Raw genomic sequence first — 13,830 nt, 5'->3', positions numbered from 1 at the left:
CTGTTTAACTAGATCAGCATTGGGCAAGCGCGAAATACTTGTTGGCCTGGTGAAGTTGATCTACACTGGTTATCATAAATTAAGGAAAAATCACAAAAATAGCGATAACTCTTTCAAAAGTAAGCCAAACCGTGCAAAATTTGCATATGTTGTCCACTAAGAGTAGCTGAGTAAAATTGCAATATGCAAATTAGTGGCGCTGCACTCGGCTTACGTCATCTGCCTGGAGCATAAAAGTCCAAGTTTGAGAGAAAGCACACAAATTTTACTGTGATTGCGACATTGAAAATCTGAGATAGCCAATTCGTAATAATGACCTCTAGGCATCATTTGCCTGAAGAACTACGATGGAGAGCCATCGGGAGACTAGAGGCAGGGCAGAGTCAATCAGAAGTGGCCAGATGGCTAAATGTGAGTCCATCTGTGGTTCATAGACTTTGGAGGCAATTTCAAACCACAGATTCGGCATCTAGGAGGTTCAGTCAAGGACGGCCAACTGTTACGACCAGTGCCGATGACCGATATTTGACATTAAGTGCACGCAGGAATAGAACCGCTACTCCGACACATCTTAGATCCTCTCTTGCTGCAGCCACCGGAAGGTTGGTGTCAACGTCAACTGTGCGCAGAAGGCTCCACGAAGGTGGTCTGTATGCGAGACGACCAGCCATTTGCGTGCCGCTCACATCACGCCATAGGAGAGACCGTTTGCAGTGGGCCCGACAACATGTCCACTGGACGTCAGATCAATGGAGGCCTGTTCTCTTTACGGATGAGTCCAGGTTTAGTCTAGAAAGTGACAGTAGACGTTATTTGATATGGAGAGAACCTGGGACCCGTTATCATCCATCAAACATCCGTGAAAGAGATGCATACGGAAGAGGCAGTGTCTGTGTTTGGGGAGGCATATCCTTAGGAGGGCGCACATACCTCCATGTCTTTCCAAGGGGAACCGTGAATGCTCAGGTTTATCGAGACAACATCCTTGATGCTTATGTGCGCCCATATGCCGGGGCAATTGGTGATTGCTTCCTGTTACAGGACGATAATGCAAGACCACACAGAGCTCGCATTGTTGATGATTATCTTCAACAGGAAACAATTACTCGCATGGAGTGGCCAGCTCGATCCCCGGACTTGAATCCTATCGAGCACGTTTGGGATGCTCTAGGGAGGCGTGTATCTGCCATCAATCCGCCCCCTCAGACCCTTGCCACGCTTGCAACTGCTTTACAAGAGCAATGGCTCTCACTTCCTATTGAACTGATAGACCGCATAATTGAAAGCATCACACATCGCTGTTTGTGCTGTATTGCTTCTAGAGGCAATCATATTCCATATTAAAGGTACTTTTTCTATTGCAAACCGATACTTCCAATTTGTTTATTTTATACATGTGCTAATTTCTATACTACTATTAATGTCTGATAATTTCTTTTTATGTTGTTTAATACCTTACTATGTGTTGTATATTGTGGGTAAGTTTCATAAAATTCCATGTGTAATTTCTTGAGTTATCGCGATTTTTGTGAATTTTCCTTAATTTATGATAACCAGTGTAGTTCAATTCATAACATTGCAGGGAAAATATCGTATCTGAAAAAATGCTATCATAGCAAAAGCCCCTGATTTTGTAACCAACATTACTTATCATGAACGATTGTGACCAACTATGTGAGATTAGCTTCAAATTTTAAGCAGAAAACGAATGCTTTCATTTTTATTCTCTTGAATTATCTATATATTTAGTATTTTCTTTACATTTTCAAGTTTTAAACCATGTGACTAAGAACTAATTTTAACCGTTTATCAATAGCTACAACTGTTTCTCCCTGTACAAATTGCATTTTAATAACTGTCTAAAAGTTTTCAGAAATAATCAAAATTTAAATTAGATTGTTTAAAAGTACGCGATGGTTAAAATCTAATCTCAAAAGTTTTCTTCAAACTTCAAAAATATTAAATGAATATTGTAGAGCTATTAAATAAATATAAGGCAAGTTGAACATGAGTTTCGTATATTTCATTATAAACATGCTTTAATAATGTTTTTGCAATTCATAGTTTAAGTCTGACACCTAAAGTTTTAACCCACATATTCCAAGCGTCTTATGTTGATACATACGGATATATTTCTTGGTCACAAATAAACTTCATAATGTCCATATTCAGCAGTTTCATTTGCACTTGATTCACAGATATGATGCTATAAAATTTTGCTCTCATTGATTCATTACTTATTATAACTGCTTCTGCTTTCCCATACATTTGCCCAAATAATTTTACAACATTTATAGATATATTTTCATTGTTCCGCCATGCATTCGTCATATGCATATGTTTCATTGCAAATGGTTATATTGTTCAGCACTTTGATTTAAGTCCAGTTTAAGACATGACGCATTAAGTTTTGCACCATTCACTGTGCCTCTTCTGCAACAGTAACTGCCTGAGGGATTGAGCTTCTTCTCTCAGAGTGGTTACCTGAGCTCTCAAAATGGCGTTCTCCTTTTCGAGAAAGCAAGCTCTGAGAGCAATCTCATCCTCTCTCGCCTTCCTTGCATCTCTAGATTTCTTAGCGGCCATATTATTCCTTTTCCTTCTCTCAAAGTATTTGTCATCTTTTTGTTCATCGGGAATGGGTCTTTTCTCGCTTCTTGGTCGCCGGGGCAAAGAAGACGCGAGAGCTCTAGAAATGGCAGGAGAAGCTGGAAAGAAAATATCGATTAGAAATGGAAATGATTGCAATAAATACAGCTATTTTCCAAATAAAACTCCCGGTAACATTTAATATTTAAGCTCCTTAGTTCAGATATATTTAAGCTCATTAGTTCCTTCGAAATTATTTAAGTTCTTTAGAATCAGAATCGTTTGTAAGTTCAGATATATTTAAGCTCATTAGTTCCTTCGAAATTACCCTTCGAAATAAGTTCTTTAGAATCAGAATCAACCAGCACACCTACGGTGGCTGTTAGATTCATATAATGCTCCCAATAGTGCTATCCAAAAAAAAAAAATAATAATAAAATTTAAGAGAGTAAGAGAAATTTTATTTGTTGTACATGTGCACCCAATCATTAAAGCACTCTAACCATCGTTCGAAACATGGACCAGGTCTTCATAATAAAAATTAATTTACAATTAATTTTTATTGTGAATTTATATTTAAATTGTAATGATTAAGTTGCTTTATTTTGCTAAAAACTTATTCATTGCATTAATAAATTCAACAAGTTTTATGCACAAAAAGTTTCAATATAAATAAGTAAAGTTACATTGCTTGTATATATCATGTCAACGTATAAAGTTTTATTTCTTCAAAAAAGGAAATCAACTATGACCCGTTAAAACCTTTAAAAAGAGAAGGAAATCCTAAAAAACCATAAAATGTAAAATATATAAAATACATTCCTTGAAACAAGTAAAAATAAATAAAAAAAAGCATAACACATGCAATTGTGAATATTTAAACTTTATTTATTGTTGTTATGTGCTCAATAAGCTTATGTAACAATTGTGAAATCCTGGAGCTATTGTAATTAATAACACCTAAAATATACAGTAAAATAAACTTCGCTGTTTCTTTTTCATTTATTTTTTTTATTTATTTTTTTAAGGTGTTATATATGTCAAACATTGGAGAGATTATTCCAATTTATTACACATTTCCAGTTATCTCGCAACTATTTAACAAATATATATTGTTTATTTTAAAAAATAGAAAAGAATTAATTAATATGCTCAAGAAATAACAGTAATTAAGATTTCACAAATATTCAAAATTAGAACGAGTTTGCGGATATCTTAAGTAGATCTTTACCGCTGTAAAAAAAAAAGCAGACTATGATATTATCCAACAACTTTTTATATTAATTTTAAACATACATTATTTAGACTTTCAAAATTATACATTACTAGTAAGGAATTAAATAAATAATTAAATAGTTAACTGCTCATTTGTTAGTGAAATGCTCGTGAGGTAACCATAGAGCAATAATGTAGGATTTCGGGCAAATAACTAGGTAATGTACAGAATACCAATGAAATATTATTCAATTATTTATGCGCATACTACTTAAGATTCTATTCTTACTTTGTGCCTGATGCAAGTTTCCAAGTTCGTGATGTAAGTTTGTTATGCACAGAAACATGTTTTTTTTTTCTTTCTTGCGCATTTTTGGGATGATTCTTTTTTTATGCCAACTTTACGATCGGAAGGCGGAAGAGTTTTTATTTAAAGAGAAACTGTCACGCAATAGCAATGCTAATATAAAAGTGTATCGAAATTGGTACTTGATTACGAGGGTATCCTATTTTTTTCAGGCCCATTTATTGAGTATAACATTTGCATCATTTTAAAGGTTGAACGTTTGTTTATTTTCTTGCATAATCCTCCAAAATAGAGTGTTTTAGATTTTGCGACATTTTTGTATGCGCAGTGAGCAAAAAAAAAGAAAAAAAAGACAGACCATTCTGAATTACTTTTGATCTAATGATCAGATCATCACGTTCTAGGACTCAATCTTAATGGTTTAAGAGGGTGACCTCGAATATGCTAATTAATTAGTGCAGACGATATTTGATATTTTAAGTTACAAAATCAGACACAAAAACGTATTTCTGTAAATAAACATACCTTTTTTTTCCAACGGATTCGAATTTCTGACCCCCAAATACACAATCTGGGAAATATGGTTCATAGATTGTTTGGTCAGGAGAGCAGTCCAAAGTATAGACAATTTTACTTTTGCCTATTTTACCACATCTAGAGAACTTTTTAAGCAATTCATTTACGCAAAGGTAATTCCACGCAAAATATAAATTTGAGTAATTATTTTTTTTTAAATTTATTTTATTTAATAATAGCTGAAAAAAGTTTGAATTGTAAGGTGTACAATTTTTTACATCATTTTAAAGTATCTAATTTTACATGGCAAAGTACACATCTTGAGAGAAATCGGTCGAATAGTTTCTGAGAATTCGAATTTTATGTATACGGCTTGGTAATTTTACATATACGGCAGATTAAGGGGTCCAAACTTTGGACCGCTCTCCTCACTAAACCAGAGGACTATATTTCCCAGATTTTGGGGCTCAGAAATCCGAATTCATCGGGAAAAAAAGGTATGCTTATTCAGAGAAAGTACGTTTTTGTGTCTAATTTTGTAACTTAAAGTATCGTCTGTACTAATTAATTAGCATATACGTGGTCACCCTCCCGAACTTGTAAGATTGAGTCCTATAACGTGAAGATCCGATCATTCGATTAAATTATTTCAATTTGTACCCATTATTAAAATTAATCAATCGTAATTCTCGAAAAAATAATTTGTTAAAACACTAATATTTTTATAATGATTTTTGGCGGACATTAAAAATTACAAAACTATTATTGACGCTAGCTTAATTAAATATATTAAATACTTTTATTGCAGTTACACATTCTGTGGCACCTATTATACCAAGGTGCATAATAATTTAGGTACTATGATAGCAGATTTTTTACCTCTCCCCAAAACTCCCTATTAATCCCATCCTGCACATTCATGGCACCTAATATACAACCTTTATTTTTTAGATTATTATTTGTTATATATTCTGGTGTGGTTCCATACCATTAAATTTACTAGAACCTGATTTAGAAGTTCAATTTACTAAACGGAAGATTGACAGTATCTAATATACATAATTCTCTTACGTGGCTCCCAAATTTTGGCTGTATTTCTTTTCCGCCGGTGGCAACGTTTGCTTTGTTTTGTTTACGTTACTATTTCTCTTACACGGCGAATCGACCAATGATTGCCGCTTAAAATGTCACATGCCAAATCTAGCTGAGGTGGCTCAACATATAGCGCTTTTAAAAACGGAAACTGAAATAACCAGAGAGCATCAGTTGCGGCAATCTCATACTATTAAGCTAGGCAGAAGTGAGTAGTCTTTGTCGATAGATCTCAATTTTAGTATTTTGTCGAAAGCGCTTTTTTTACGAATTTATATACTACGAATTTATTTGATTTTTGATTTTGAATTATTTGATTTTGAAATATTTTTGATTTATATCACGAATTATACTATAGCACATTTCTGATAGGTTTAGCGAATTACATGTCATTTATTTGAATTCAAATTTATTTTAATGTAGTATTTACTAAAAAGATGTAATTTTTAAAATAAAAAAAAGTTGTCATATGGATTTGAATGATTGTTTTGAATTCTTAGAATTTTGTGCATTTGCAATGTACCTAAGTTAGTAGCGATCGAAACGAGCTTGGTTTGCGAAGCAACCATATATGATTGCGTAGCAATTTTCGGGAGTTGGCGAGCGCAGCCCACTAGTAACATATAATATAATTTAAAGTGTGATATTCGGAATTTACCATAATTTTTTCGTGTCTTAGAAGGTAACTTCAATTTTATTTCATTACGTCATTTAATTTTATAAAGACATGCTTCGCAATCGTAAGTATTAATATAAGAATCACGTGGTTTCATATACCTTTTAAAATTCGAATCAGGTGACGTCATTCCCATGCGTTGCCCAATTATTAACGTTGATTTTACTTGCAATAATCTAACATAGGAAACATATGATAAATAATTCATAAGAAAGTGCGATAAAAATAATTTTTGATTGATTAGAGCTGAAAGCTAGAAAATCGTCTTATTTTAAAATATTTGTCAAATTTTACGGAAAACTTATTCATTGGGATATTTATTTGAGGAAAATCCAATCCTTAGGATTAAAAGTTATTCAGGGTGATTCATTTTTTCCCGCTCACTGTGTATCAAAATCATATAACATTTACTTAAAACGTAAAAGCTTTTTGAAAGTAAATCAATTCATCAATTTTGATGATCTACTCAACACTAACATCACAAACAATCCTAACGATGCAACATCGCTCTATGCACGCGTCCCTTATTTACAGTTTAATTCACATATCATGTTCTGTTTCTCTTTATTTTTTTCCTTCTTTATACTATTCTTTTATTCAGTAACTGTTTTGATGTCTCAAAACACAACAAGAGATCAAAGTACATAAGGGGATAGTGATATTCGTAATAAAATATAACAAAAAAAATCATAACATTGGATGAATTCATAATAGGCTTGATTCTTGTAACGTTTGGTGCACAGTGATTATATAGGTAGAAGGTGACTTAAAGTCACGTGTGATTACAGGTGACACGCGTCCCACTACAGGTCACGCATCACGACACTAAAAACCAGTCACGCGAGCCTATATAATAAGCCTGAGCCCACCCACCCCCCTCCTACCATTTCGCATTAAGTGTCTATAATAGACAATATAGAGTATGGAATATTTAAAGAGCCTTGCCTAGAACAATTTTTTAAAAAAATCGTTTGAGTTAGTTTTAATTATAAAACTTGAGGCAACTTTTTAAATGCTGTGTTCCTAATCAGTGTTTTCCTAATCAGATTCAGATTACATTTACCTGATTACTTGCGGCTTACTTCATGGATCAGTTCTCGGATCACTATTTTTCATAACATATGTAAATAAATGACTTTTAGAATTTAAAATATCATTAAATCGATGTTGACGACACAGTTATTCTTTATTCTTGATTATGCAATGAAAAAAATTGCACACGAAGAAAATGGTTTATCGACGTTAATCTTGTAGTTAATGTTAATAGAACCAAATTTATTGACTTTCAGATATTTAACCATTCTAATAATAATATTTTTATCAGTCTTCACTCAAATATTTTCTCTGACACAGCTTGGGAATGTATTCCATTCAAATAAGTTTTATCTATAAAATATTTAGACATCGCAGTTGACCATAACCTAAAATGGAAGTCCCCCATTAATTATTTGACGAACAAATTAAGATTTTTTTAAACTAAATTTTATCATTAAAAAATTGCAACCCCATCTTTTTTAAAAAAATACAACATGTATTGTGCTTGAGTAAACTCAATGCTACATATATAATCACAATAATATTATCTGTTTAAGGAAAATCCAAAACCCATTTAGTAAAATATTTTCATACAGCAATTTTTCAATCTCAGTTCAAGATTAACGCAGTCTAAATACTTTTTCATTACAGTATATATTTTTTTTATAAAAATTAATTAATTAAAAAAAATTTTTGTTATTCACGAAACAAGAGTATTTATACAGTCTTAGAACACCCAATAATGTATCTATTCCTTTTGCTCATAAATAAATTCTGCATAAAATCTTCGTATATTTAGGACCTGAATTGTACAATAAATTACCTCTACTAATTAAGCTAGAAACCTCTTTTTTAAAATACAAGAAATTATTAAAAGCATCTAGTTTTTTAATTGAATGAACATAACATTTCATTCTATACTTTTTAACACATTATAATTTTTTATGAAGCTTATCAGCTTATCGCTGCTACATTTTTTTTTTCATTTAATATCTTCATAATTAATTTTTCCTTGTGCTTAATATTTAAAAAATAAAAATAATAAAAAATAAATAAAAAACATATATATATATATATATATATAATATATATATATATATATATATATATATATATATATATATATATATATATATATGTATATATGGAGAAATTAAAGCTTATTTTTCTTTGAGTTCTGAGTAGGTGGAAGGGAATGTCGAACATCTAAGGAGACCATCATAAACCATTCCGGAGTGTGAACCCCGCTTTCTCAAAGGGATAGGGTTTCAATAAACACATTTTAATTATCAGGAGTTCGATGCAGTTTTTCTTTTTAGTCCAAGGAAAGAAATTGAAGCTCAACTTTCTAGCAGTCTCAGAAACGTAGTCAAAATATGCAGCATAGACATGGAACACGGATGATCGTATAGTTCCACTGTGCGTAGGTATCATTTATAATAAACAAAAAGTTTGAAGAGTTTATTTTTTCTAGAAGATACTGGGAGAATTATTAATTGCCATTAGTTGTAGAAGAATTTGACTGCTTATTTACCAAATGTCCATTTGAATAAATGATTTGAAGTTATTCCATATTTTTGATGTACCCTCTTCCGAAGTTGATTTATTTAATTTCACATGAGATATTAAATATCTTTAATGTACCGTACGAAGTGTACCCCTTCCCGACCGTTCAATCCTGGCGACTTATAACGTCGTTGCCGAGTGGAAGGATTAAAACAGGTCTTAGGTCGGGAAGGAGGATATAAAATTTATTTATTAATTTTTAGACAGTGCAGTCATGAGAAAAACGTAAAAAGTGCACATGAAAAGTTGAGCTCCTTGGTTATATGTTAGGGAAAATCTTGCAAAGTAAAATCCGTAAAATGTCTAAATTTAGGGAAAGAGGGAAATCTTAGTAGTTGCTATTGGTTTATGAAATAGATCGAGCATTTCCCACACAGAGCAAAGGGAAAAATGTCCTGCTTTTAATTAAATGCATACTTGTGCCAAAAATAGATTTAAGAACAGGATGTGGCTTTTAAAAGTGTGAGAAAGTATTTCGATTAGAATAATAATTAGGATGAAGTTTTATAGCAAAGAAACTAACATAAAAAGATTAATTGAAGCTTTTTATGTTACATTTATATATATATATATATATATATATATATATATATATATATATATATATATATATATATATATATATATATATATATATATATATATTATATATATATATATATATATATATATTATAAAGATAAAGGTAGTAAGAAAGTAATTTTGCTTTTGAGTATTTGTTTCTTTCAAGTGGTGATTATACTAAAATGAAGGCCGTATTGAAGGGGAGGAGAGGAGGCATAGGAACACCTGCTACAGGACTCAGTCGAAATTCCTTACAAAATATGTAATGTCTTCAATAAGTTTTTTTTCTTTTTTAAAAAAAATTGCTGAGAATTCATTTATATCTACGTAAAAACTATAATTTACAATGGTACAATTTGGTCTTAAAAACATGAATATAAGACTTTTTGTTCTTAAAAAAGAGAACTCGCAACAAATTTAATCCTTTGAACCCTAAAACCAGCGTCCAACCATGACAAAAGTACATTTAATAAGACATATCTTGGTTTAAAAATCATTTTTTTTTTTTACAAACTTCAGTTGTTCGTGACAGCGCATAGAACGCGTGCAATGCACTTTACGCATTTATATCAACAGTCGGAATTCTCAATCGATTTCAAAATATGTAACTGTTCCCTCAGAATGCATCACTTAGCAGTGATTTAACTCCCGCCGATATTTGTATTTAATACATATGACATCGATAGTCTCAAAATATTGCGTGACCTGTTAGAAATAAGGGCCAGAGGTTGAAAGTGATATGTGTATACTTTCATCACTTAACGCTATTGACGGCCGTATTAAAAGGTATTTCCTGTAGAATAATATTTATTGACTATTTGTGCGTGCAAACCAGTAAGCAATCCGCATACAAGCTACGATCACAGGGGTAGTAAGCAAATTTTAAAATTCTCATTTGCCAGAACTTGTTGAGTTGCTACTGGGTGCTTTTCTGCTGCAGATCCATATTTAAACTTTGCACAGTTAAATGTCATATTTTACAATATTTTTTTTTCAGATCTAATAAATTCACTGATTCGTAAAACAAAATTAAATTCAGACGGAATACTTATTTCTCATAATGAACAAATTAACTTTTTATCATAAAAAAAAATTAAAGAAAAATAAATGACAAAAAACCAAATCAGAAATGTATAATTAAGTATGAAAATAGACACACACATACACATTTCTTGTCTGTGCGACCTTCGCTACACCGGACAAACTAGACGCGCATTAAAATGCAGACTTAAGGAACACGATAGATTTGTCCATTATTAATAAAACGAGAAATCATCAATTGCTGCACCTTGTGTGAATCGTAGGCATAAATTCAATTTTGACAAAGTCAAAATTATTTCCATCCCAGTCGTATCAGCTCATTCTGATGACCTGGCATCTTGTTGAAGTTATACTTCTTATGCGACTTCCAACAAGGTTGCGTTAAACGTCTAACGCTAAATTTTTATTGGCCGGGAAATCACGTGGTAGGATCCAGTTTTCCCTCATTCATTTCCATATTGTTTTGGTTCTCACTAGCATAAAAATAATAAAAGTCATAAAAGTATTCGCGATCGCAACGCTCGAGTACGCCGTCTAGCGGGAGCCTGTAAATATCAGACATTAATTTATCACGTTTTCATTTAGTTCCATCAAAGTCATTGACAGAATCAGACGCCATTTTTTAGCAGCAAATAAGAAACAAAATTTCCCTAAGGAAATGGCCGAAGAACTTGAAAAAAATCTTCAGAATATTAGTAAATCTTTCAGGAACAGAACACGCCAAACATTTGAAGAAAAATTCCAAATAATTTTTAATTTCTATTATCAACAAACTTGCAACTGATGACTTCCGATTTCGGATACTGTTACAGATGTGTGTATTAAGGTAAAATGCATTTCTTCTGTCTTCAATTCATTACGAATTAAAGTGAAATCAACATTGCTTTCGTCATTCCAGTGAATAAATATGAATTCAGAACATACAGAATTGTAATAGTTATAGCATATTCTTCTTCGTTATAGAATAGTATATATTTCTGTATCCATATAATTCGGAAAACAACAATAAAAAATTATCCAAGTTACTTGAAATAGTGCCATTTGTGCTGATTCTTAATTAATTTAAATCATTTTCTTGGTAAGTATTTTTTAGTTTTGAAAGAATAAGTTCAACTAGAATTCAGCTATTCTGTTGTTAGCTACATATTCAAATTCATATCAACTATAAAATTTTGCTGTGTAGTATGTTATCTAAAAGTAATGAAGGGATAAACTATGTATCTATTATTTGAGAATAAAGTTTTCAAACAAGGAACTTATCATTTTGGAATTCTCCGGGAATTATAAATCAGGTAAGTGCAATGATTTTTACAATAAAAAATTTGCTTTAAATATTTTTTTTTTCATTTGATGATGGTTCTCTACAGAATGGTTTTTTACGTCTGATTAAGAACTATAAGAATAATAAAAAAAGAAACAATATGAAAGTTTTTATTTCAATGTAAAGAATTCTGAAAATCGTTTTTTTTATCCTAAGAATTCTTTATTTTCCGTTTTTTAGTTTATAATTTTTTGATAAAAATTGTTCTCAAAATACTTTTTTTGAAAAATTAAATGGTATAACATTATGTGTTTATGTATACTTCTTGTATATTCCAATGTTTGAAGTAATATGATTCAGAAAAGTATGGAATAAAAATTCGGTACTTACGTATTAACGCCACCGCCGCTACAGATTTGGCGGTTTTTAATTGCCGCCAATCTACACTTAAAATTTTTGCGACAATTCATAAAATAAAACACTTTATTTAAAATAAAAATAGTCAATCGGATTTCGGTGGAAAATGAGCCGATATAGAGTTTAGCATAGATTCAAAACAATCATATCGCCATATGAACTCTGATAAATAAGATTCCAAATGAAATAACATTTCCAAAACGTACGTTTACCAAGATAAAGTTTCATGTTGTGGGAATTGGTACATTTTCGTTTTTTCGGTAAAATATTTCCCTCCTGAAAAAATAAAATTGCATCTTGTTTTGTTTTTGGCAAATCCCAAAGACGAATTTTCGTAGCACTAAAAATGGCAACAAAAAAGAATTGTTTTTTTGTTTTTGTTTCGTCAGCATTCTTTATTTTACGTTTCTTAGTTTCTAAATAATGATTTTTATTGAAACTTGAAATTTTTTGATGAAAATTGTTGTCAAAAAACTTTGTTTACAAAATTAAATTTCATAAAATTATGAGGCTTATGTATACTTTTTTGTTCATTTTAATTTTTGAAGTAATATGATTCTTAAAACTATAGAATGTAAAGTTTAAATGGGCCTTTCATGTTATATCATTAAATTTAGTAATACTATTTCTCGGGCATTAGGTTTTAACTCTTATAAGAATATACATATTTTTTTCTGTTAATGTGCAAATATTTTTCCGATGTGTTTTGGATATTCCTTCTCTAATAAAAAGAGATACCATTTTGTTTTTGGTTGTACAAAAAAGGGTTCATTGTAGACCTCGCCTAAAGTTAAGCTGTCAAGATAAGGATAATTGCTTTCAGGTGCGTTAAAAAGCCCCCCTAGAACGGGCTTGGCTTAATACTTTCTTGGCATGATATAATTGATATAGTTTATTTCTCTTGGCGCTTTTCTTATAACAAGGTTACTATTTCTCCTGGTATGAAGAAGGATTTTTCCTGTCCGCAAGTGTGTAATCGAAGTCTTAGTCATGAGAGGGAAAAGTCTTAGCTATCAGAGGGAAAATTTTCTAAGAATGAAAGAAGCTTGACCTTGACTTACCACCATTTCATGAATAGCTTATCTTGTCTAGCGAAGTGAAATAGATTTATGTAGTGTTTCTGCAATTTTAAATAAACTATAAAATTTCAATTATCAGAAAATTTTTTTCTAAGCATTGGAAGTCGTTATTAACAATCGCATTAAATAAATATTTGAAATCTTTAAGAATTTTTTTAATTGTAGTTCAAATCTAATTTTTCATTGAGTACAATTATTACGTCAATTAAATTTAATGAAATCGATCATAATGTTATTACTATTATGATTAATAATTTTAAACCATAAAATTTATCGTCTATATGAATGAGGTTTGAAAATGCAACACATATAAGAATTTAACATAATATAGTAACTCCACCGTAAAAACATAATTGGGTATACTATAGCCTACGTCACAGGTTGTGTTATTCCTACTAAATTTAACCCATGAACGGCATTTTCTGCGAGCCTAACTTCAAGCCCCAAATAAATAAACGAAGTGTTTGATCGT

The 13,830-nt window shown here is 31.2% G+C and overlaps 1 protein-coding gene across 1 annotated transcript in view; it reads right to left on the bottom strand.

The window, feature by feature from the left end:
- Positions 1-1,595: 1,595 nt before the first annotated feature.
- Positions 1,596-13,830, bottom strand: part of LOC107446629 (uncharacterized) — a 28,100-nt gene continuing 15,865 nt past the window's right edge. Inside the window, exon 2 of the mRNA XM_016061320.4 lies at positions 1,596-2,708. Within this exon, the coding sequence (XP_015916806.4) occupies positions 2,404-2,708 (305 nt within the window). The 3' untranslated portion in view covers positions 1,596-2,403. The remainder of the gene's footprint in view (positions 2,709-13,830) is intronic.

Source organism: Parasteatoda tepidariorum, chromosome 3, assembly GCF_982258835.1.
Source record: "Parasteatoda tepidariorum strain Cologne lab strain chromosome 3, Ptep-v5.0, whole genome shotgun sequence".
NCBI classification, from domain to species: domain Eukaryota; kingdom Metazoa; phylum Arthropoda; class Arachnida; order Araneae; family Theridiidae; genus Parasteatoda; species Parasteatoda tepidariorum.
The sequence above is the reverse complement of the archived record's forward strand: the minus strand, read 5'-3'. Positions and strand labels throughout refer to the sequence as shown.